The sequence below is a fragment of the Neomonachus schauinslandi genome, chromosome 3 (genome assembly GCF_002201575.2).
Source record: "Neomonachus schauinslandi chromosome 3, ASM220157v2, whole genome shotgun sequence".
In the NCBI taxonomy this organism is placed as follows: Eukaryota; Metazoa; Chordata; class Mammalia; order Carnivora; family Phocidae; genus Neomonachus; species Neomonachus schauinslandi.
In genome coordinates this window covers 2,593,878-2,619,139 of record NC_058405.1, presented here as the reverse complement: position 1 = coordinate 2,619,139, position 25,262 = coordinate 2,593,878, and the positions used below count along the sequence as shown (strand labels likewise).

General features: G+C 52.7%; 1 protein-coding gene across 2 annotated transcripts; it reads left to right on the top strand.

The window, feature by feature from the left end:
* The first annotated feature begins 2,852 nt into the window (after positions 1–2,852).
* On the top strand, positions 2,853–24,623 carry NAXD (NAD(P)HX dehydratase). Of its 2 annotated transcripts, none has more exons than XM_021695931.1 (10): positions 2,853–2,933; positions 6,810–6,960; positions 10,865–10,910; positions 12,047–12,135; positions 14,172–14,280; positions 20,630–20,680; positions 20,760–20,864; positions 21,605–21,722; positions 22,841–22,961; positions 23,416–24,623. In XM_021695931.1, the coding sequence occupies exons 1-10, from the start codon at positions 2,888–2,890 to the stop codon at positions 23,564–23,566; spliced, it is 987 nt and encodes a 328-aa protein (XP_021551606.1). In that variant the 5' UTR covers positions 2,853–2,887; the 3' UTR covers positions 23,567–24,623. The 2 variants fall into 2 exon arrangements, with proteins under 2 accessions (XP_021551606.1, XP_021551609.1); XM_021695934.1 differs by having other exon boundaries at positions 2,921–3,059.
* Positions 24,624–25,262: the final 639 nt, after the last annotated feature.

Here is a 25,262-nt window from a genome sequence, read left to right as displayed (position 1 = left end):
GCCTTTGTTTCCCACATCAGTGATTACATGATTATATACGTTTGTTCAAACTCATGGAAGTGTACACTTACAATCAGTGAAGTTTATTGTTTTTTTTTTTTTTAAGTTTTTTAAATTTATTTATTTGAGAGAGAGAATGAGAGAGAGAGAGAACACATGAGAGGGGAGGGTCAGAGGGAGAAGCAGACTCCCCGCTGAGCGGGGAGCCTGATGCGGGACTCGATCCCGGGACTCCAGGATCATGACCTGAGCCGAAGGCAGTCGCTTAACCGACTGAGCCACCCAGGCGCCCCAGTGAAGTTTATTGTTATGTAAATTATGCCTCAATAAAGAGAGAGAGCACCTCCTATGCGCCCTGTTCTATGCCCTGAGCATATAGTACAGAACAAAAGAAAGGTTTTCCATTGGAGCTAACTTCTATAGACATGGTGATGGTGGCGTAGATGATAACGAATGGATAAATGAGCGAATATGTCAAGCAGTGAGAAGTACTAAGAGAATAACAAGACAGGAAGCAGGAAAGAAGGGGTATGGATTTTACATAGAATGGTCAGGAATGGCTTGGCACTGATAAAATGCTGCATGCACACTCCCATGTCAGTATCAGGAGAAAGAGCACACCAGCAGAAGGGAGAGCAGGAACATGCTGGGCAGGGTAGACTAAGGGCAAAGAAGTTGGTGTAGCCAGGAGAGGGAGCAAGGAGGGCAGTGGCAGGAGATTGAAGTGCATGGATCACATAGGGGCTAGAAGGCCTTGGAAGAAAGGAACTTTGGATGAGGAGTGATGAGGGAGCAGAAGGCAAGCTGAGGACAAAGCACAAGCTGACAACACACAACCCCCCCCCCCCCCCCGCAACACACACACTCCCAGGTGGAATATGTGTGATATTCCTCAGGCACTCCTGGCTGCCCTAAAGCTCAGAGAAGGAAAAACAAATGGTTAACTTATAGAGATTAGAGTCCTGCAAGACAGGACTCTCCCTCAGTTTACAAATGTCTTAGTGATTCACAAGAAAGAAGCATTCTTGGGGTGCCTGGGTGGCTCAGTGGGCGAAGCATCTGCCTTTGGCTCAGGTCATGATCCCGAGGTCCTGGGATGAAGCCCCGGGTCAGGCGCCTGCTCAGTGGAGAGCCTGCTTCTCCCTCTCCCTCTGCCACTCCCCTTGCTTGTGCTCTCTCTGTCAAATAAATAAAATCTTACCAAAAAAAAAAAAAGAGCATTCCTTTTTTTTTTTTTAAGATTCTATTCATTTACTTGAGAGAGATAGCACAAGCAGGGGGAGCAGGAGAAGCAGGCTCCCTGCTGAGCAGAGTGCTGGATGCGGGCCCTATCCCAGGACCCGGAAATCCTGACCCGATCCAAAGGCAGACGCCCAACCATCTGAGCCACCCAGGCGTCCCCACCCCCCCACCCCCGCCCCCAAAAGAGTATTCTTAACAATACCTTAACTTCTGGAAGGAAGCTCCCAACTGTCTTAATGTTAATGCCTTGCTAGTGGCAAAAACAACCTTAACTTGACAATGGCAAGGCCTCCAGTATCTTGTAGGTCCTTTTTAGCATATGAAAGTTCTTTTGAAAACCTCCCATTTCTTTACCTCCCCCAACTCCCAAGTATATAATGAGCCACCCCTCACAACCCCTGTGTAGCAGCTCTTTCTGCACTCGGTCCTGTCCCCGTGCTTTTAGTGAAATCACCTTTTTGCACCAAAGATGTCTCAAGAATCCTTTCTTGGTGGTTGGCTCGGGACCTTACCCTACCGAACCTCACCTACATTCAAAACCACCTCAAGAGGAGTGACACGATCTTTCTGTTGCTGTAGGGAAGTAAGGAGGCGCATTTAGGTGTTATGGGTGAGTTGTATCCCCCAAGATCTGTTTAGGTCCCAACCCCCAGTACCTGTCAGTGTACCCTTACTTGAAAGTAGGGTCTTTGCTGATGACCAAATTAGCAAAAGGTGATCAGAGTGGGCCCTAATTCAATATGACTGGCGTCCTTATAAGAGGAAAGTACCACCATATGAGGACAGACTCACGAAGAACGCCATTTGAGGACACAGGCAGAGATGGTAGGGACACAGCTGCAAGGCAAGCAACGCCAAGGAGCGATGGCCACCACCAGAAGGCTGAAGTTAGACTTGCGGACTTCGGAACTGTGAAACAACACGTTTCTGTTCTGACTGTGCCCCCACTCCCCCCCGCCCCCCCAGTGGGCCCGGCCGTGTTCAGCCAGGGGGTCGCCATGGGCCCGTCTACCTTCCCTGGCTCTAGCCTGTTTGCCTGAAAGCAGCCTCTGCAAGGCAGGCCCTCAGGACGAGGGATGCGGGAGGGGGAAGGCGGGGAGAGAGGATGCCCTCCAGGTTTCTGACTTGAGCGGCTGCAACGGCGGCGCCCCCGCTCACCGGGGCGGGGAGCAGCGCGGGAGCCTCCCAGGGGAAGACCAGCGTGGAGTCCAGGGCGCACAGCCGGCCCAGAGCGCAATCGGACTGCGCAAAGGTGGTGCTCCAGGCCCCCCACCTGCTTTCCGAGAGTAACGTGCTTGTCAACTGGGCAGCGTTCTGCCCCCTTTTCTATAACGCCCCCAGCCCCGAAGAGGAACAATAAAAAGAACCCAAACACTAAATCCCTGAGACGCATCTCGATGGCGGAACCTGCTTTCCGGCAAAACGCCAGTGGTCGGGAGCTGGGGCCCCGCGGGGTTGGGCATTGAGCTTGTCAATCATCAGACACCGTCTATGACTGATGGAGGCCAGTCTGTGGGTGGGGCGAGGCCAGATTGTGAGGGTCGGCTTCCGGCGACCGCGCGTGGGCCTTCGGGAGCCGGAAGTCCGCCGCGAGCTCTGGTTCCGGCGGCGGCGCGGGGGCGGCCGGGAGACCGGAAGTCTGCCGATGGCCGTAGGTCCAGTTTGGGCGGCTGCCGGGGCCTGCCTCCGAGGTAAGAGCGATCCGGGCCTCGCGGGCATGGCCCCTCTGGCGGGGGCCGGGGCTGTGCTCGCGGGCGCGGCCGCTGTCGCGCTGCTCTCGGCCGTGCTCGTGCTCTACGAGCTGCCGCTGGACGCAGGTATCCGGCCGCGGGCGCTCGTCGGGACGGGGGGCGCCGCCGAGGGTCGCTCGCGCGGGGAGCCCGGGGGCCGCGAGGAATTGTACGGCCTTCGTGCGGCCGCGGGGCCGGGCCGAGGAGGGCTTCGCGTGCGGTCCGCCGCACAGCAGCCTCCTCGTGGGGGGGTGGCTGGAAGCGCCGGTACCGCGGGGCAAGGGCCCGGGGCGCGCCTGGGCTCACCCGAGCGACCCCCGAGGACCCCGCCGCGGCCTTGGCTATTAAACAGGACGGGTGGTGTAGAAAGAATGGAGGCGTGCAAGAACAGGGCTGTCCTGATCGGAGTCCCGTACCCCGTCGTAAGGTGTTTTCCTCGTCCTGTTTGCCGGGTGGATGATTATTACGTAAAATACAGGAATGTGTTTTAGACCGTTAGGGAACGTGTGGATTCGTGTGGGTTGTATTATCCCATTTCTCACACGCGGTGGAGAGATTTGTTGACCCACCTTTGTGTGGGAGGTTACAGGGCCTGAGAGAATACGAAAATTACGCCATCCGCGGTTCCCCAGCCAGTAACTAGCTGAAATGGTAAATTCACTTTGCTATGATAGTAAAAAGATTTTGCTACGTACGTATATATAGTGGTGCAGAGTAGGGAATAATTGTTAGGGAGTTTTGGCTTTTTGGTTTTCCGCACGGTAGTTCCAATTGCCTTTTTTTTTTAATTGGAGTATAGTTGACACACAGCATTACCTTAGCTTCAGGTGCCAGTTGCTTTGAGAGGCATTGAGGGGTCTCTTAGCTTCTGCACCTCCCTTACTCACACGGGCAGCAGAGGGGCTTCCGGTCACAGTTTGTTTAGACTTTTTATTGGTAGCCATTTGTCTTAAATTTGCACACTGTGACTAGCTAGCTGTATTTCTCTTGGCATTTGTTCAAGGTTTTATTATTAGGCTGATTTGCTGAACTTTTACCCCAAAACAGGTGGAGTTCTAGAGCACTGGCTTCCCATCCTAGCTTTAGGGCCTGTGGGTTACTGTAAGATTGCTGTCAGCTGCTCCAGATTAGCTATGGTTCCCTTTGGTTTGGAGCACAGGGTGGCACAAAGACACAGTGTTATCCCAGAGCGCTGTAGGTGGTAATTCTAGAAAACAGCCCAGGCCGAAGAAATCCGTTTACATCTCCAAGCTCCCTCCGCCACTTCCATAAAACAAACAAAAATCGGACGGGTTTGACCTGTTCTTCCAGACTCAGAATCGTCCTGGAAATAAAGTTACGTAATGGGATAAATTTTAAATCGCCTCTTGTCAAGCTGTTTTTATCCTTGAGAACATTGATGTTTATATTTAAGTATTTCTGTGGATAAGTCCAATGATGCATGCCAGTAAGCCAGCTGAAACTGAGTAACTGAAGTGTGGGGAGATGTAATTGACCTTCATTTGGCCCTTTGCTAACAGAAGGCGTTCCTCTCAGGTGGATGGGACAGAGTCTGGTGAGCAGTGGATTTACTTCGTATCCATACACTGCTGGTTAAACAGTGAAAATGGTGTACTTCTCAAGTGATTTTATTCTCCCCTCCCAAAGGGTTATTAGGGGCAACTGAGAAGGATTTGATCGTTGTTGTCTTGTCTTTTGGTTGGTGTGGTGACAATTTGGTTAAGGAAAAATGATTTGCTGTAAAATGGCAGCATTTTGGTAAAATGGGGTCTTCTGGTCTGGCTTATCCATTACTACCCCAGGCATCTTCCCAGGCCTGTGTCTCTGGGCTCTAGTTTCCTTATCTGTAAAAGGATACACCGGCCGCTAATGAGGAGAATAAACCAAGATGCTTTTAATTTTTCAAACATTTATGGAGTGTCTTGGTCTGTGCCAGACTCCGAGGTGATGGAGGGTGGGGAAACAGCTATCCTGAAGCCAGAGGTGGGAGCCTCATGCTGTGTCGGCAAAGGGTAGCGGTCTTAGGGATACTCTGTGTGTGACGAAGTGCTGAATAGAAGGTACTGGAACCTGATAAACCCACAACATTGTAAGGAACCCAGAACACCCCTTACGTGATTGGTTACGTTTGGACTCCACTTTTACAGTTTCTAGACTTTTTTTTTTTTAAAGATTCTATTTATTCATTCGAGACAGAGATAGAGAGAGCACGAGCAGGGGGAGAGGCAGAGGAAGAAGCAGGCTCCCCACTGAGCCAGGAGTCAGACGTGGGGCTCGATCCCAGGACCCTGAGATCACGACCCGAGCCGAAGGCAGACGCCTAACCGTCTGGGCCACTCAGGCGCCCCCAGTTTCTAGACTTTAAAAAGCAACTGTATTTCACGATGTGAGGAATTTGAAGGCACGGCCGTTCTTTGATATCCTCGTATTGACGGATCATGTTGTTAAGCTGGATGTGCTAAAGTTTCCGTGACTGTGGAGATGCTCTTCAGCAGTCAGCGATGTGTCACCAGATCTGATGGCAGCAGCCCTAGTACCCTTCCTGAAGCTTATGGGGAGTGCACAGTGACGGGTGCGAGGAGGAGACGGCGGTCTGGGAGGGGGGCATGCACAGGCACTGGGGAGGTGGAGTGAACTCGGCGGAGGAGGAGAGAGTTGGGATGCTCTGGTAGCTCGGTGCCTCTGGGGCAGGACGGTAGACTTGGCACCAGACTTTGGAAGCAGAGGGATCAGCCGGCTGTCGCCAAGGCTGAGCAAGCCCAGTTGGGCCTTTTCTTGGCCAAAGATTTACAGTGATTCTGTTTTGAGTTTTAGTCTTGTGTTGGTTTGGGAACAGGTGAAAAGTGTTGGGTTGACAGTAATTAATATTCTCACATGTGGGGGTCTCAGCACCTGGCACATCAGCTGAGGCGGCAATTACAGCTACTCATTAAAGAAAATTACTTGAATAAAATCGTTGAATAAAAAGCAAAATTGTAAGAGTGTTTTTAAAGATAAAGCTGTTTACCTTATGGAGCTGGGGCAGCTTTTGGTCTTCATTGGAACTGTGACACCTGCCTGGTTTTTCTCTGCTGCTAAGATAACTGGAAGGAAATGAATGTTGGGTGCCTTGTGTGAGTATTGTGTATATTTGCAAAGACCCTTTAATTCTAGAGAAAACGTGCTTTAGTATCTATTCAAACCTTGAATACACAACATGTTACAGAACATGGCATTTCTCTCACAGCTGAGCTGGGTTAAATATCAAGGCAAATGTAATGACGGAAGTTTTTCTAGAAAGGCAATTAAAATCTAGCTATTTAGAGACAATTCAAAATCATCTTATTTTATTTATTTATTCATCTTATTTTAAAATGCCGCTTTGAACCCAGTGTAAGCTGTGTTCTCTATTTAGAAGGCCATTTCTAGGTTATTTAGTTAGTATCTAATTGAGTGTCAGAAACATGACTGGAAGGTTGGGAGTATGAATATGGAGGTTGCTTTTGCAGTTTAAGAGAAGAGATCTGATAAACTTAATGGAAGATTGAACTAGAATATGAGTAGTTTATTAAGTGGTAATGCATTAAAAACACTCTCTGAAAGGTTAACTAGACTTTGGAAATGTCTGAGACATTTCAGAAACAAACTTGATATGTCCAGCTAGTGTTAGTGTTGTGTTGTAATTTCTAAGCATCATTTGCTTACAGAAATAAAATAAGGAAACCATGGGATAAAAATCTGTAGCCTCCATGTTAAGTCAACTTTGGGAAGTGTTTTGGTTAATAGGCTATCTTGTTTCAGTCTCTTTTTTATGTATGCTAATATTTTTCTAAATGATTCCGTTTTCCTGTTTTTCAGTTTTACAAAGAGCATTTTCACTGCATAAAGCACATTCGATAAAGGACATGGAGAATACTTTGCAGCTGGTGAGAAATATTATACCTCCTCAAACTTCCAAGAAGCACAAAGGCCAAGATGGAAGAATAGGCGTCGTTGGAGGCTGCCAGGAGTAAGTGACTTGGAAAATGTTAGTGTTTAAGCAGTCAGTCTCTGTTGTCTGGCTGTCTACCTGCTTATCAGTCAGTTGTCCGTCTGTCTGTCTGGTTGGACCCCAGTAATTTCTCAGTGTAGTCTGATGTTCTGACACCCGGGATTTTTCAGTGATGAACTTTGTGAATAGGAGAAAACAGTAAGGGCCCCGAGTGAGCTCTTCACTGGTGCGCAGTGTGGAGACTCCCCCCAGGGCGGGGGGCTGGGACTGTTTTTTCCTGTTTTAGACTTTCCTGTATTGACCCGGCTACATACCATAAACATGCGTTACTTTGTAATCAGGAGAAAACCAGCATGTGTTTGGTTTACTTTGTCAATTTGAAGATGTTCTTGGAAGTCATTAAGGAAATTTGACAGATTCTAGCCTTTTTTCAAGGCTTGTTTTCTAGTTCTATGGAGTTTGCTGCCGTGTTGTTCGCACATAAAATTTTATAATCTGTCCTTGTTTATAAATGATACCTTTGCCTTTGACTTAAATTCAACCTTGGTTACCATTTCAGCTACTGCTTATTCTCTGTTCATGTTGACGTGCTGTCTCTGCCTGGCTGTGTATTTTCAGCGGTTTATCACATAGTTAGGTGTGTTATAAATAATACACAGCTTGATTTGTTTCTTAACCCCAGGTGACAGTAGCTGCTCTTTTTTTTTTTTTTTTTTTAAAGATTTTATTTATTCATTTGAGACAGAGAGAATGAGATACAGAGAGCATGAGAGGGAGGAGGGTCAGAGGGAGAAGCAGACTCCCTGCTGAGCAGGGAGCCCGATGCGGGACTCGATCCCGGGACTCCAGGATCATGACCTGAGCCGAAGGCAGTCGCTTAACCAACTGAGCCACCCAGGCGCCCAGTAACTGCTCTTTTTAATAAGGCAGATCAACCTGTTCACATTCAGTCTGCCTGGTGTACTTTCTAAGACTTGTTATGTTTTCTCTTCATTTTTCGTTGTGTTTCCATTTTTTCCTTATTTTTGCTAGGTTTTTCCTTTTATTAATCTGGAAATACTGTTATGCTTTCAAATTTAACTAGGGCTTGCCTTTTCTAACTACCATGATGAATTACAAATGCCACTCAGGAGAGCGTTAACACTGATCTAAGAACTCTTAGGGAATTCCTAGCGCAGCCCCGAGTACTTACACGCAAGTCTGTACGCTGCTGCCTAGTTCCTCCCTGGCCGAGCGGTCGGCACTTGGGGTGGGAGTCCTTGGCCTCTTCTGGCATTTTCTTTTCCTTTTTTTTTTTTTTTTTTTAAAGATTTTATTAATTTAATTTATTTATTTGACAGAGAGAGACAGTGAGAGAGGGAACACAAGCAGGGGGAGTGGGAGAGGGAGAAGCAGGCTTCCCGCGGAGCAGGGAGCCCGATGCGGGGCTCGATCCCAGGACCCTGGGACCATGACCTGAGCTGAAGGCAGACGCTTAACGACTGAGCCACCCAGGCGTCCCTTTTCTGGCATTTTCTTTGACAGTTCGCAGGGCACCCTGTGGAGGACTTGCATACCTGCTGTGTCTTCTGTGGTGGGTGGGCTGTGTTGTGCCTTGGCTGAGCTGGGGATTCTCAGGTAGCATGATTTTCTTTGCTAAACTATCATGTGATTGCATTGTCTTCTAGCCTGTATTTTGCACCACAAAAAAGAAGTTTGCTTTAATTTATAAGTAACTTGTTCTTGCTTGGATGTTTATAAGATTTTCTTTTTCTTTAGAATTCTCGTTTCCTCTGGATGTGTCCGGGTGTGTCTTATCTTCGCTAATCTTACTTGGGACTTGAACCCTTTCTGTCTGTAAACATGGTCCCTTTGGATGAGGGAAATGTGCCTCTGTTACTGGCTCTCCTTCCTCATCTGTTTTTTTCTCCTACTGCATTTTGTATTCTTGGATCGTTAGCTCTTAGCTGCTTCTCTTCCTTCGGGTCCCCAGTTAAAGGACAGCCCTCCTAAAAAAAAAGGACAGCCCTCTTCCAGCATCTTGGATGGAGGCCAGCAGTGCGGTGGCCTCAACCAGGCCCTTGGGCCCTTGATCCCTTGAGAGACTTGAGGGAGTCAGGGTTTTAGTCCTCACATCCCCTCTGTCTCCTGCCTTATATTTTGGGACATTTACATGGGAAGAACTGGCCATCAGGCTTTCTTTTCGGTTAAGTCTGGTAGTGTAGCATGCTAGGGAGTAATTAACTTAAAATATGTCCATTAGCTTTAGGAACTAACCTTTAAAGTAGGATCATCTTTATTCTGATTATAAAGGTATTATCTGCTTGTTGTAAAAAACACTGCAGAAATGTGTGAAGTAAAAGCCTCATAGTACCCCATATAATAATACAGCATGGGCACATTATTAGCCTTCCAGACTTTTCTGTGTATGTAACTATTTTTTTTACAAAACTGGGACCATGCTGTCGCTGTTTTGTGCCAGTCTCAGCCTGCCAATAACCAGTGTTGTAGTTGGAGCTGCCTCCGTGGTTCTTATGATCACAAGATGCCCTTTAGCAACAACTATCAGGAAACTTTGAAAAAATAAAGGTGTGTTACTTACAAGATCTGGAAATGACATAGCACTGGGGCCACACAACGAGGTTATGGGTGGACAGATCATGTGGGCTTGGGTTCTCCTTTTATTGGGGGTGAGGGTGGGCACCTAGGGTCTCAAGGGTTCACTCCTTATTGGTGAATTTAAAGCATGAATGTGGGAATTTAAAGCACCGGAAGAGAGACTACAAGTGGCCCAAATAGTCCGTTACTGAAATCAACCAAGATTTTTATTTATTTTTTTTTTAAAGATTTTTATTTATTTGACAGAGCACAAGCAGGGGGAGTGGCAGGCAGAGGCAGAGGGAGAAGCAGGCTCCCCGCAGAGCAGGGGGAGCCCGATGTGGGACTCAATCCCAGGACCCTGGGATCATGACCTGAGCCGAAGGCAGTCGCTTAACCAACTGAGCCACCCAGGTGCCCTGAAATCAACCAAGATCTTTAAAACAAACTAGCCTCAAGGGGGTGGGGGTGGCCTGGCTTTCTCCCTAGTCCTGGACTGGTGAAGCGTTTGAGATAGCCGTGTTCGAAGTGGATGCTTTTGCAGTCAAAGCTTACATCAGGTACTTGTATTACAAAACAGAGAAAACAAGTGTCAGGGCTTTGCATTATGTATGCTTGCTGTTTGGCAGTGTGACCACCTTTTCATTTAATGCGATGTTCTGGGTATCAGTCATTCCATGTTGGTTCCTAGAGACCAATTCTTGGTAAGTGGATGTGTGGTATTCATTGTAAAGATGGCCGTAACTTATTAGCCAATCCCTGTTAGGCGATCGGTCACTTCTGTTCTTTTTCCCAACTAAACAGTATGACTGTAGACATCCCTGTACGTTTTTCTACTTACATGTGCATCTGGTTATTTCCAAGGGATCGATTCCCAGAATTGATACTGGAGCAGAGTGCAGACATCTTAAATGTACTTGCCCATTGCTAATTGCCCCCCCTTCTGTGCTGGAGGCAATGTTAAAAATACAGGCGTTCGGGAATGGTGGGACGGACGCCGGGGGGAGGTGTGTGAGTCCCGGTGCCTCGCTGTGTGCCGCTGTTCTCCGTGCTGTCACTGAGCTCCCACGGCCTCTGCAAGCCTCCGGTTTGAACACAGCGCTGCAGAGAAGCCAGCGGTCCTGACGTGGTACGAAGGTCTTCCGTGACAGGGGTACCTGGTGCCTTAGTCGGCTGAGCGGCGAACTCTCCATCTCAGCTCGGGTCGGGAGCTCAGGCCTCGTTGGGCTCCATGCTGCGAGGTGCTGGGCCCTGGGCTCGGTGATTCCTGTCTTTATGACCCACTGATAACCCTGGTGTGCTGGCCTCCTCAGAGGATGTTGACTGTCCCTATCTTCCTTTTTAGGTACACTGGAGCGCCCTACTTTGCTGCCATCTCAGCTCTCAAAGTGGTAGGTCTATTTACAGCTTCTCTGTCTAGTCAACAGTTGGATTCTTTCCTTATTTTTTATTTTTTTAAAGATTTTATTTATTTATTTGAGAGAGAGTGAGAGAGAGCACGAGAGGGAAGAGGGTCAAAGGGAGAAGCAGACCCCCCCACTGAGCAGGGAGCCCGACGCGGGACTCGATCCCGGGACTCCAGGATCATGACCTGAGCCGAAGGCAGTCGCTTAACCAACTGAGCCACCCAGGCGCCCCTCTTTCCTTATTTTTTAAAGATTTTATTTATTTGAGAGAGCGAGCATGTGAGAGACCACGAGCAGTGGGGAGGGGTAGAGGGAGAAGCAGACTCCCCGCTGAGCAGGGAGCCCGATGAGGAGCTCGATCCTAGGACCCTGAGATCATGACCTGAGCTGAAGGCAGATGCTTCACCGACTGAGCCACCCAGGCGCCCCAAGAGTTGGATTCTTTAAATATGATTAAAGAAATGTTTTCGGATAGAAATCTCAATATCCTAGGGTAATTATGGGTAAGAGAAACCTTTAAATCTATCCTGACCTTGTGCAGTGACAACAGAACTGGATTTTTTTTTTTTTTAAGATTTTATTTATTAGGGAGAGATCACGAGAAGGGGGAGTGGCAGGCAGAGGGAGCAGCAGACTCCCCACTGAGCAGGGAGCCTGATGCGGGGCTCGATCCTAGGACCCTGGGATCCTGACCTGAGCTGAAGGCAGATGCTTCACCGACTGAGCCACCCAGGTGCCCCTAACTGAAGTTTTATTAGAACTGTCCTTCACCACCATGATCCTAGAATGCCGCTTTAGTCCTCACTTAAGCAGTTGGCGTCTTTACGCCTTGGCGATTTCCCAGGCCTTTGATCAAGTCCTAATGGCCCAGTTGGCACAGTTAATGTGAAACATGCTCCCCATGGCCCTCGGGGTGATGCAGCCAGAGCTGGTCTGGGTTGACCTGCCTCTTGGGTGGCAGCAGAAGTCTGCTTTCTTTCCAGCCCTTTCCTTAGCTTCCATCCTCCTCTGAGCCACCTCGCTATAGTTTAAGGGCCCCGGTGAGGGGCTGGCGCTGAGGCCACTTCCGCGTCCGTTGAGTGGGCCCTGCTCTGAGTCTGCCTGTTGTGCTCATTTCTCAGGGCGCAGATTTATCCCACGTGTTCTGCACCCGGGAGGCCGCGCCTGTGGTCAAGTCGTACAGCCCGGAGCTGATCGTTCACCCAGTTCTGTGAGTGGGGCCGCTCGGGGTGCTTTGCTCGCAGCCGGGCTCCTCGGCCACGGGGCCTTCTTGTGGGCTCAGAGTCCCTCCGTGGAGCGGCTGCTCTACTAGGAGGTGGTAGGCGGGTGCTGTCAGAAGGAGGCTGTAAGGAGCCCACTGGCCAGAAGACAAGCGGCCATGCGTGTAAGGCATGGGAGAGGTCTGGGCCCCCAGGGCGCTGTGCCCCCAGGCTGCCCCGTGGTCCGTCAGAAATGGCTGAAGCATCCTAACAGGTCTTGGCCTTGCTGCAGCTGTGCTGCCCACGGTGGTAACGAGGGGCCTGTCGAGCAGGCAGGTGCTTCCACTGGCTTCCACGGGGACGACATTGAACCAAGCAGGCAGACCACCTGCTCCCATGCAGCCCCCTTTATAGGGCAGCCCTGTGTCCTAGAGCTTTCTGCAGTGGTGAACACGTTCTCAGTGCTGTCCAGATCCGTGGCTGCTGAGCACCTGAGATGTGGCCGGTGGGACTCAGAAGCTGAATTAAACTTACATCGCCACGTGTGGCTGGTGTCTGCCATATTGGGCAGCACAGCTCTGGAGACGGACAAGCAAGAGAGCAGGATGTCAGAGGGTGATGAGGACCACGCAGAGGGGCAGGGCAGGAGACAGGGAATGCCAGCCGCGTGGGCAGCATGCGTGCCACGCATCACGTGTGCACGCGCGTGGCCCGTGTGCAGTTTTCACTAGGGTGATGGTGGGCAGGGGCCCAGAGAGTGGCGCTAAGGTAGGGACCTGCAGACCTGGGGAAGGGCTGGCGCCACAGTTCAAGCCGAGGAGTTTGGGGGAGCACTGGGGACTCAGGATAGGGCGGGTGACCCGAGAGGTTCAGGGCCAAGCTGTGCAGGTAGGTCATGGGGGTCATCCTAGGGGTTTCGGCTTTCACGTAAATGAGGAAAAGGGAGAAGGGATGTGCTAGAGCCCTTGAGCAGGGGAGGAATGGATCCAATGTACATTTTAAAGACTTAGCTGGCTGCTGTGGAGAATGAGCTTTTGGGGCCCAGGGTGGGAGCAGGGGTTGCATGAGAAGGGAGTTGTCAGGGTCCTAGTGGGTAGAAGTAGGAGAGGGGGTCACATTCTAGGTTCATTTGAAAGTGCAGCCCCAGGATCTGCTGGCAGGTGGGATATGGGGTAGGAGGAGAAGATGAGAGTCCTGGAGGCCACTCTGGGTTTGATCCAAGCTAGTTGTCACTTGACAAGGTGGGGAACCTGGGGGAGCAGGTTTGGTGGGGGTGACCATCAGGAGCTGACTTTTGGATGTGTTTTCACTTGCCTGTTGGACATCCAAGCAGCATTGCTGTGATGTGTCGGACAAGAGTGGGGTGGTCAGGGAAGGCGTAGATCTGGGGGTATTAACGTGGGAGGTGTTTAAAGCCGGGAGACGAGGATGAGGCTACGCAGGGGTGCGTGTCAGCAGGGACAGTCCAGTGCCCAACAGCTGGGAGCACAGCGTGGGCAGGAACGGGGGAGGAGGGGTATTCTGGAGAACCGTTGGCACTCTTCTGGAAGGGCCTGTATCCCTGCAGTCCGTCAGACACGGAGACCAAGCACAGGTGGGCTTGTTGGGGGCAAAGCCTCACAAAGTGGGTTCTAAGAGCGAGGAGCGAGATGGGTGGGAAGGTGGGGTGGTGAAGTGACACAATCCCGTACAGCTTGCAGGTCCTATTCTCAGTGACAGCGTTCCCAGGTGCCCCTTTGAGTGCATAAAGTACCCCTGTGTGATGGAAACAAACTGGTTCATTCTAGAGGGTGAGACCATTTTGAAAGTAGCCAGAATGTCTCATTGTAGCTTTGTTCAGATGCTGAAAGCTAGATTTCTACCTTGGGGTGTGAAAGGATGAGCCCGATGGAGTTGATGGGGGCGGTATGGCTAGATGCAGGCTGGGGTCCTGGCCTGGGTCCTGCAACAGGAGAAGGACCTGGGGAAATCCAGAAAAACATGCAGTCTCCCTAGCCAGTAAGTGCAAATCAGACTGAGCTGCTCCGGCCTCACTTTCTCCATGCAGCGACAGCCCCGGCGCCGTTCACCACGTGGAGGAGTGGCTGCCCCGGCTGCACGTCCTGGTCGTGGGACCCGGCCTGGGGCGAGATGATACTCTTCTCGAAAACGTTAAGGTAAGTGTAGAGAATTATTGAACATGCCTCTCCTCCTAGACTCAGCTCGTGGAGTCAGAAGAGAAGTGTTTTCTTGGAGTTTGTGTTGTTCAGTGTTTCGGAGCCTTCTGATGGGAAAATTAGGATGGTTTGGGGGAGAGAGGAGGCACTAGGCAGAGAGAAGAATGACCCTAAAACAGACCAGACCAGACAGAAGGAGTCTCCTGCTCTCGGGGCCTCAGCTTGTCATACTGCAGTGGGCGGGGGGGGGGGGGGGGCGTTCCCTGGGACCGCCCAGGGCTCGGGGGTCTCCCCTCTGGAATGAGAAGTGTGGTGATGGGCGCCTGGGGGGTGGGGGTAGGGACAGCCACTCAGCCCTCTCAAAAAGAGCCGAGAGAACAGGGGTGCCGAACGACCCAGCAGTTCATTTGGGACAAGTAATCGGAGAGCCAGTCCCGGACAGTCGAGCCGTGACCCTCGGTGACACTCTGCACAGTCTGAGCGGCCCTGGGTCGGGGCCGCCGGGAGCCAGCGTGGGGCACGTCACACGCAGGCAGTGTCGTCGATCTCGACCACTTGCCAAGAAGTAGGAGTAAACTCTAACTGCGGGGCGCAAGAGCCTTTGGTTCGCGTGCGGTGAGGGGCAGATCCGAGTGGGGAAGCCCATGTATAGACGGGTCTGCCGTGCACTGTGTCCGGATGTGGCGGCCCTGCGCGGCTGGCGGGGCTGTGATGGCCTCTCCCGGTGGTTTGTCTCTGGGAAGAGAGGCCAGTGAGGGCGCCTGCCAGGGTGCGGAGGACCATCGGCATGATGGGCTTCGTGACCTTTGTGACTTGTCCGTTAACCTCTGGCCCCACTTGGTCACAACAGAGTGCAGCTCACGACGTTCTCTGGCCTCGTCCTCCTCTCGTGCTCGTTGTCCCCGATTCTCACATCATGCTGCTGTTTCTCGCTTACGTACTTGGGAGACACCCACGTGCTGTTGGTGTAGACGTGTCTGACTGCTGTGGGAGCAGCCTCGGGGTTCGGCTGCTGCTTCCTCAGGAGAGCTGTTCGTGTAGGCCGTTGGTGACCACGCTGCGGCCTGAACGCGTGTTCCCCCCAGATCCACGTGTTGGAAGCCTCACCCCCAAGGTGAAGTGTCAGGAAGTGAGGCCTTGGAGGGGGGTGGTTGGGTTGTGAGGGTGGAGCAGCCTCCTGAATGGGATTCGTGCCCTTATAAAGGGGCCCCCAGAGCTCCCTTCCCCTTCCACCAGGTGAGGACACGGTGAGTGGTCTGTGACCTGTAGGAGACCCTCCCCCGGCACCCCCATCTTGGACTTGTAGCTTCCAGAACTGTGAGGAGTGCATTCCTTGTTTTTCCAAGCCACCCAGCGTGTGGCATTTGTCACGGCAGCTCGAGCGGACTCCGCATGGTCTGATGGCGATTTGCATCAGGAAGCCACTTGTCAGGGTGTCTCTGGAACAGAACCGCAAACCGAGACGCCCTCTCGGCTTCCATGGTGAGCTGCAGGCCCCGAGCCTGCCCTGCCGTGGCAGCGTGGCTTTCTGTGCCGTCTACCTGACCCCTAGGCGTGCCCACCTCCGAGTAGCTGCCACGCCGGGCATGGACGCCTCACCCTCACCCACGTCTCCCTGGGCTCCCCGATTGTTGGCCGCTTCATTCCTCAGCAGAGGATTTCATGTGCAGAGAAAACTTAAGATCAGTGATGAGAAATGAGCTTATTTTTGAAACAACGGTTTAAATGAGTGGGAAAACGTGCTTGGATTTTACCAGAATTCCTCGTATTTTTCTCCCTTGGGACAAATACGCGTGCCAGGGCCACAGCCAGCCCTGGCCGGAGGACCCGAGACGGGCCGTGCACCTTCCTCATCCGTTCGGCTCTGTTTTCCTTCTCATGTTCTACTGGGTTATTGCGCTTGGTACAGTCTGTGACTTGTACTCACATTGGGTGCGTTTTCCGTGTGCTTTCTGTTGCTACACTCCGTTCCCACCAAGCCCTCCTGTTGGTGCTGGTGTTCTCCCCATTTTACAAAGGAAGGAGCCGGGATGCTGTCTGCTTCCCGCTCGCTGCCTTCTCCATAGCAGACACTTTAGTAGATGTTTCCTGAACCAAATGCATTATCTGGTGCAATCCTGAAAACAGCCCTATTAGATTTCTCTTCTTATCCTCTTTTTTTTTTTTTTTTTAAAGATTTTACTTCACAGAGCACAAGCAGGGGCAGTGGGCCTAGAGAGAGAAGCAGGCTTCCTGCCGAGCAGGGAGCCCGATGCGGGGCTCGATCCCAGGACCCTGGGATCATGACCTGAGCTGAAGGCAGACGCTTAACGACCGAGCCACCTGGGCGCCCCATTTCTTTCTTTTTTTTTAAAGATTTTATTTATTTATTTGACGGAGAGAGAGACAGCGAGAGAGGGACCACAAGCAGGGGGAGTGGGAGAGGGGAAGCAGGCTTTCCGCCGAGCAGGGAGCCTGATGCGGGGCTCGATCCCAGGACCCTGGGGTCATGACCTGAGCCGAAGGCAGACGCTTAACGACGAGCCACCCGGGCGCCCCATTATCCTCCTTTTTCTGATGAGGAAATTAAATTGGAGAAATTAAATTACACCCCTGAAGTGGCCATGTCGTAAATTGCTGAGTTCTTAATTTCAGTTTCAAGAGTTTTTACAGCCACACAATTCACACATTTAAAGCGTCCAGTTCTGTGGTTTCTTCTTCTTTTTTTTTTTTTTTTTTTATAAAGATTTTATTTGACAGACACAGAGAGGGAACACAAGCAGGGGCAGAGGGAGAGGGAGAAGCAGGCTCCCCGCGGAGCAGGGAGCCCGATGCGGGGCTCGATCCCAGGACCCTGGGATCATGACCTGAGCCGAAGGCAGGCGCTTAACGACTGAGCCCCCCAGGCGCCCCCAATTCCGTGGTTTCTAAGTACATTCACAGTTGTCCAGCCACTACCATGATCAGTTTTAGAACATTCTCATCCTCCCAAAAAGAAACCCCACATCTATCAGCAACTGCTCCCTTCTCTCAAACTCCCCAGAGCCTGGCATCCACTCCTCCACCTGCGGTCTGTGGATTTGCCGATTCCTGACCTTTCAGGGCGACGCGGTCTTACAGGACGCGGTGCTCGTGACCAGCTGTGTTCACTCAGCGGCATCTCGGGGCTCGCGTGCGCGGGGTGGGTCAGTGCTCCGCTCCTCTCCTTGCTGTTGGGTGTTCCCTGTGTGGGTGGAGCGCGGTTCGGTTACCCATCACCTGAAGGACGATTGGGTGGCTTCCGCTCTGGGCTGTTGCGAGCAGTTCCGCTCCGAATCTTCATGTACAGACTTTGGTGATAACCCCGCTTCACATTTGGAGGAACTCCTGTTTGCTGCACTTTTTTCTTTTTTAAGCATGAATTTTTAATTCTGATCAAGTCCTGTCTTTTGAGAGCTTTGTTTTAGCTCTTGTATGTAGATCTGTGGTCTATTTTGAGTAAATTTTCATGTCTGGTGTACGGAGTGGATATTCCGTTCCAGCACCGCTCCACTGGTGTCTGGGCAGCCTTGTTGAAAGTCTGGACAGAAAGGCAGTGGTGTATTTCGGGGCTCTGGTCTCTGTTCATGGATTTGTATGGCTGTCCCTGTGCGGCGACCCCCAGTCCTGATGGCGGTGGCTGTGATCCCACCAGCATTGTTCGCGTCCGGAGTATTTGGGCTGCTGGGGGTCCTGTGATGCCCACAGGAGTTTTAGGGCCGGAAGAGGCAGCGGGGATTCTGACGGGGAACATGCTGGACGTGTAGATGAGCTGGGGGGAGGGCTTGCTGCTGCTGGCGGTACTCAGTCCTCCACGTTATACGCTGGTTTTGACCTGCAGTTTCTGGATCTAGTATGTGGGCTCTTGACTAACTCCCTTCATGCTCTTTATGCTCCTTTGTAGCTTGCTCCTGTGTAATAAGTCCTGGAGGCTTTTCCCGGATAGATTGTGTACCTGGTCTTTGGTGTTTTTAATAGCTATATCACCATATACGGTATTTAACTAGTTCAGTTAGGTGGTTGACGGCTTTTTCTTAACATGGTAGTGATGTCTCAAACATATCTGCACCTATATTTGTCCCAACTCTTTTGGGTGTGTCCTTCAGGATAAATGTCTAGGAGCTGTATGGCCAGGTGGTGGTGGCTACAGCAGCCCCCTCTCCCCTACAGGGCTGCCCTTGCCGGGCCTCTGCTACGGGGTCCCCACCCCGGGCGCCACCCTCCCACGCGGGAGCACCCCCCGATTGACTGTAGCTGGACTTACTGCCGGACACACGGGGCCGCTGCTCTGCCGGCACCCAGCCTCTTCTCACCTGTGGGGGTGCGGCTCCTTCCCTCCTTTGCTGTCCATCCCGTAGGTGAGATTGGCAGTGGTGATGCCGGCAGGTGGCCTCCCCTGCAGCCGCCATTTGTGGCCCGCCAGCTCCCTTGCCAAGAACTGGGTACCTCTTTAGAGTTGGTATTTCTCATCCGCATACAAACTTCAAAGTATTATACGAGGGGCGCCTGGGTGGCTCAGTCGGTTAAGCCTCTGCCTTCGGCTCAGGTCATGATCTCAGGTGCTGGGATCGAGCCCCACATCGGGCTCCCTGCTCGGTGAGGAGCCTGCTTCTCCCTCTCCCGCTCCCCCTGCTTAAGTGCTCACGAGAGCGCGCGCTGTCTCTGACAATTAAAATCTTTAAAAAAAAAAAAAAATTATTATTTGAGACCTTACCCTCATTTTATAGACTAGAAAATGGAGTTTCAGAGAAGTAAAGTGACTTTATTCAAGTTCACACAACTCTCAGTCTTTTGGACTGTGAGTCCATGTCCTTCAATCCCAGCAGCTTCGCCGGGGTCCAGAACTGTGACCTGGTGATGTCCTAGACGCTCGGTCGCTGTCTGTGGACTCGTTCACTTGGAGCCTCAGTCAGAAGCTGTCTCGCAAAGAGGTCAACACTTCTTTCTTTTTTTTTTTATTTTTTTTTTAAATGTTTTTTTATTTATTTATTCATGAGAGTCAGAGAGAGAGAGAGAGAGGCAGAGGCAGAGGCAGAGGGAGAAGCAGGCTCCCCGCCTAGCAGGGAGCCCGATGCGGGACTCGATCCCAGGACCCCAGGATCGTGACCTGAGCCGAAGGCAGACGCCCAACCATCTGAGCCACCCAGGCGCCCCTCTTTTTTTTTTTAAAAAAAGATTTTATTTATTTGAGAGAGAGAACATGAGAGGGGGGAGGGTCAGAGGGAGAAGCAGACTCCCTGCCGAGCAGGGAGCCCGATGTGGGACTCGATCCAGGGACTCCAGGATCGTGACCTGAGCCGAAGGCAGCTGCTTAACCAACTGAGCCGCCCAGGCGCCCGAGGTCAACACTTCTTTAAGATGAGGACTCAGGGCCATTAGAGCAGCCTTCCCTTGTCCAGTATTTATTTGCTGGTTCCTTGGCTTTTCCTCTTGGGGCCAGAAGGCACTTCCTAGGGAGTCCATGGTGTCCGCGGGGGGGTGGGCACTGGAAATGATGGAGGACGTCTGTCTCCGTCTGCTGGGGCCGACTCGGCAGAACACCGCAGACGTCTGTTTTCTTCCAGTCCTGGAGGATGTCCACGAGCAAAGTGTCAGCAGGTTTGGTTTTTTCTTGAGGCCTCTGTCCTTGGCTGGTAGATGGCCGGCTGCCTGCCCACTGTGTTCCCATCCGGTTGTCTCCATGTTGTCTGTGAGCTGGTCTCCTCCTCTTGTAAGGACACAGGCATCCTGGAGTGGGGTTCTTGCTTCACCGTCCTCGATGTTTTCTACTCTCAAGTGTGTGTTTCGGGGGGAGATGGTTGTTATATGCTATTGCAACGTGTCATCTTGTAAAATACTGGTTCATAATAAGCGACCGTATGCATGTTGATCGTAGATAGATATATAATTTGGCAAAAAACCTCAGACTTTAGTATAACTTTTTCAGAGAGGTGATTCACTTTTATTATTGTCACTTATTTTAAAACAGAGTGTTAGAATGCATAAAAACTCGTGATTTGGGGGAATTCTGCCGACTTCAGATTTTCCATCTGGGAACCCTGAGGATTAATGTTGGTGGGACCCTTGGAGCCTCTAGCTTGGGGTCAGCCTCCATGGGCTCGCCTGGCCCAGCGCTGTGTACTGGGCTTCCCATGGACTCCTCTTTCCAGAGTTCCCAGGGCCCCTGCCTTACAGGGGGGCTGCTGTCTGTTCATTTGGGTCTTTTTCTGCTTATTGCATGCATTTATCATTTCCTGTGTGTTTGTTGATGACCTGATGTTGCAGTTCATCAGGGTACTGCTTGCTTGGTCTTCTTTTAATTCCACTGAGGGGTGATGGCCTTGTTGCTCAGCATATCTTTCTTTCCTTGCAGGGCATTTTAGAAGCAGCCAAGGCCAGGGACATCCCCGTCGTCATCGATGCAGTGAGTGTGATTCCTCTCCTGCCCCTTCTCCCAGCCAGGCCCCTAAGGCTGTGCTCTATGTACCTGTCCTTGTCTGTAGGACGGGCTGTGGCTGATCGCTCAGCACCCAGCCCTCCTCCAGGGCTACCGGAAGGCCGTTCTCACTCCCAACCACGTGGAATTCAACAGACTCTCTGAAGCTGTGGTGAGTTTGCTGACCACCCAAAAGATGGGGCGTAAGCCCTCCCCATTCTGAGGAGGGGTGAGAGATGGCTCTGCTTCTTCCCCAGCTGTCCCTGCAGAGGCGGACTTGCAGATGGCCAGCGAGGAGATGCATGTTTCCCACATGCTAACGGTGCTCTTCTTTCTCGGTGGTGCATGGAATGACGGGGATCTTCTCCCTCGTACATCTCTGACTGGGGGAGAGGCAGGGTGCTGGGCTCTGGGCGGAGCACTCCGTCCCTGTCCTGCGTTGCCTCGCCTGTGAACTGTGGGTCCTGAGAGCATCACTTCATAGGGTCTGAGGATGAAACGAGATGATGAATGTTCTCTCTGGCGCTGGCAGAGTTCTTACGTAGTAAGCGTCCCGTAGATGTTAGTGCGTGATTCTTCAGAGTTGTCACCTCTGCAAACCTGTGAAACTCCAGCCTTGGGCAGGGTTCCCTAACTGTGACCCAAAGGTAGGGGGAGGGTACCTGAGCGGTGTTTGCGCATCCGCCCCAGGACTTTGCTGTCCAGCTCTTCTGGGCCTACATCCCCCTAGTGGATGCGTTGTGCCTTTCCGTGTGTGGGGCTGGGGTTCTCGGCGGAGAGTGTGTGTGTGTGTATGTGTATGTGCGTGTGCGTGTGTCTGAGAGTCAGGGTAGACAGGCAGGACGTACCCGTGATGGTGGGCTCCTTTCATGTGTCTGACAACGGCCTGGTCTGTGCTGTCCCACCTTGCAGCTGAGAGACCCTGGGGACGGCAGCGATCGAGAAGCTGTGCAGAGACTCAGCCAGGCCTTGGGGAATGTCACCGTGGTCCGGAAAGGGGAACGGGACGTGATTTCGGACGGTGAACAGGGTGGGTAGCCGTGGGCTTCACGCATGTCACTCAGTGTGGTGGCGCTGGGCACCAGCCCCTGGAAAACCACAGTCACGGCACACGCGGTCCTTTGTGTCACCCATGTTCCACACACGGGGGCTTCCCGATGACCTTGGTTTTACTTCTCAATTTTGCAAAGGGCGGGGAGCACGCCGAGCGTTCATCCTTGTTGATGTCTGGTGCAGCGGCTAGTTCTGTTGCTGTCTGGGGGAAGCCGTGCGGCGGGCTTGCGGTCCTACCGGCAGGTGGCGCTCCAGGGCCCCTGGCCCGCCTGCCAGCGCCAGAGAGGCAGTTACCAGAATATTCCATGCATCTTGTTCTGCTTTAAGAAGGGCTGAAAATGAGGGAGCTGAGAGCTGCTGCGGGTGGAGGGGTCGCCAGGCGCTAGATGCGTGGCAGCTTCCGCCTCGTGCTCTCCCCGAGGCCTGCCGGCTGTCCAGTGGGAACAGCAGGGGGAGCTTAGGGCGGGTGTCCGTGACCGTGAGGTGCCGAGCCTCCCTAGTGCCCCGTGGCCAGGCCTTCCCCTCATGTAGTCTGAGCAGGAGGCAGGGAGCGCACTCGTCGTTGTGACAGGACGTCATACAGAATTGCTGTCGTGCTGTAGGCCCGCTGACCGGGGAGCGGGAGGCTCGCTTGCACGCACGCCCCTGGATGACAGGAGACACCGAGGGAGTGCTCTCTGAGCGACCCAGAAACCTTTGGGGTTCATGTTGCTGGAAAGTGCTCTAGACTCTGACACATTGAGGGGATATAACCCCGCACTTCCCGAAGTGGCTGCTGGTTACACGGCATAGAAGGATGAGCGGCCGCCGGCTGGGTCTGCGCAGGGCACGCACCTCCTTGAAGATGGCGCGTGTCCCCGAGGAGCCGTGGGCGGCCCAAGCTCCAGGGGCCTGCGGCCCAAGGACCCCGGGTACCTGCGCGCCTCTCCCCATCTGCTCCGGCGGGCCCGAGTGGGACTGGTCTGCTCACCGCTTGCGCTGCACAGGCAGGTGCTTCTGGGCCAGCCTGGGCCTGCTCTCCTGTAAACCGGGCCGCCTGGGTACTGTCGGGCACAGGCGAGCTCGTCCGACGGCCGTGCCCCTCTTGCCCCGCAGTGCTCGAGTGTGCGCAGGAGGGCAGCAGCCGCAGGTGTGGTGGCCAGGGAGACCTGCTGTCGGGCGCCCTGGGCGTCCTGGTGCACTGGGCGCTGCTCGCCGGACCCGAGAAGACAAAGGGGTATGTGACCTCTTCGCTTGCCCCCCCCCCCCCCCCGAGAGTTTTGAACCACGGAGCCATTCAGGTTGCCCATACGTTTAACGCGTAGCCTCGTGAAACATCGGTGTCCCGCGGAAGCGATCCCAGGGCAGGGGTGCTCTTGCTCCGTGGGCCCCTGTCTTCTACACCTATCGTGGGACAGTGGTGGCCACCTGTGCTGGGGCGGGGTGTCCTTGGTCTGGAGCCCCACCCCACCTGTGAAGCCATGCGAGGCCATGGGGTGGTGGCACACTGGGAGGCAGGGAGCACCTGCCTGGCGTGTGTACACGTGGAAACAAAGCCCCGTGGGCATCTGGTGAGGGTGGCGGGAACCCACGTTCTCAGGTCTTCGGTAGTCCTCTCTGGGGCTGCAGATCACTATAAACCTCAACCAGTGGTGGGGGGTCCCTGCCGTCTGACGCTCATCCCCCTCCAGGTCCAGCCCTCTCCTCCTGGCTGCCATGGGCGCGTGCTCTCTCACGAGGCAGTGCAGCCACCAGGCCTTCCAGAAGCACGGCCGCTCCACCACCACCACCGACATGATCGCAGAGGTCGGGCCTGCTTTCCACAGACTCTTTGAAACCTGAGCCGAGGCACCGGGAAGCGAGCAGCACGCGGACGGGGAGGCTGCGTTTGTCCAGGAACCCACATGCTGTGTCCCAGTCCTCGGGGTAGCAGAGCAGTGTGGTCCGTGGGTGGGTTTTTGGCTACATGTGGACCTGGAGATGTTACAGTGACACCAAACCAAATATCCCTGAACTTTTCTTAGCTGCTCAGCAGGAAACGAGCCACTGAGCTTTGTGCGCATCAGGATCACGGGCCCTCTGGGCTCGTTCGTCCCCCTCCTCCTCCTTACCCATGTGCTTCCCCTCACAGGGATCCCGTCGATCCTGTTTAAAAACCCTCTTGTAGCTATTTTGAACACTGATTAGGTTGAAATTGGACAGAAATAGTAAGCATTGGTGGTTGTGCTTAACTGAAGTATTTCAGAACAATCAGTGATCGGTTTTTTGGAAGATGAGCCCAGAGCACGCGGGTGGGGCTCTGGGATACCCGCGGCTCTGCCCTCTCCTCCTCCTCGTGCACGCACCCAAGTCCGTGGTGGCAGGAAGCACGCCCGGGGGAGTCGCGGAGCCCTCGTTTGGGATATGGCCCATCGTGTGCTCTCGGGAGGAGGCAGACAAAGCTGGACATTTGGAGGGCACCCGGGTGGGGGGACTGAACATCGTCATTGAAAGTGGGTGTGTCCTCAGGAATAGATTCCGTTAAAGAAGTTCTGTCTGCGAGATGCCCTGTTAGCCTCTGGTTGGCTTCTGCATGGTGCTTTGGGTGGATGGTTTTCTCTGTGGCCAGAGAGCCGCTTCTCTGGTGTCTTTCTCCCTAGGGTTGGTTCCTGCACTTGTGAGTACTACCGTAGGTTTCACGATGCTTTCTACAAGGACCGGACCCCTCTGGATCCTTTATGTCCCTCTTGGCTGATGCTCTGTGATTCAGACCCCCCGCCCCCACCCGATCCTATTTTAAAACCAGATTTCTTAAAATGTTTGCTCTCTTGTTTCATATGTAATTGAGAAGCGTCACTGTTTTTTCTTTTGGGAAATTACATCTAAATTCTGGTAACCATTAAAAGGCAAATCTGGTTTATTTCAGTGTGGAGTTTTCTATTTTTTTCTTACAGAGCCCAAACCCACCTTTCAGCTTTCCTGTCAGCAGCAAGATAAACAAGTAACAGCCTATTTGTCAGTTACAGTTCTCACCAGTGCCTACCCACCTTGTTACAATGTAGTCGTGCTCCTTTCGGTCCACAGAAGGTAAAATTCAGGAGTCACAGAACTATTTTTATGTTTTCGATCTGAGTACAAATCCTCTCGCTCAAATGGGAATGAGGAGTACATTCAAGTAGCCAGTGGCAGATTTAACAGTAACCCGTATGGACCCACTAGCTCCAGCTAAGGACATGCTTTTACCCTGAGACCAAGATCGCAGAGCACGGAAGTACGCTGGGGTGGCCACGTTCGGCATCTGGCCATCAGGGGACAGTAATCCCCCTCTACTGAAGGAACCCGGTTTGGGTGTCCTCATCAAGGGCCTGCCTGCCAGGTGGGATCTTTGCGCGAGCTGGGTCACTGTCGGCAGGTCCATTTCTGAGCGGGTTTCCTCGTCTGTAGACTGGGACACCAGTGCCTTTTGGGGTCCTGAAGGTCGGTGACCAGGGGATGCGGCTGGGGAGCGTCCCCACCGTGCCCAGCGTGCACTTGGCTGCTGCGCCCACAGGGTGTGCCC

What these genes read in the sequence shown, in the direction of transcription:
- NAXD (XM_021695934.1), top strand. Translation starts at nt 2,960, where the DNA reads ATGGCCCCTCTGGCGGGGGCCGGGGCTGTGCTCGCGGGCGCGGCCGCT. An exon ending in CGAGCTGCCGCTGGACGCAG is followed by an intron (nt 3,060 to 6,809) that starts GTATCCGGCCGC and finishes CCTGTTTTTCAG; the next exon opens with TTTTACAAAGAGCATTTTCA. An exon ending in GTCGTTGGAGGCTGCCAGGA is followed by an intron (nt 6,961 to 10,864) that starts GTAAGTGACTTG and finishes CTTCCTTTTTAG; the next exon opens with GTACACTGGAGCGCCCTACT.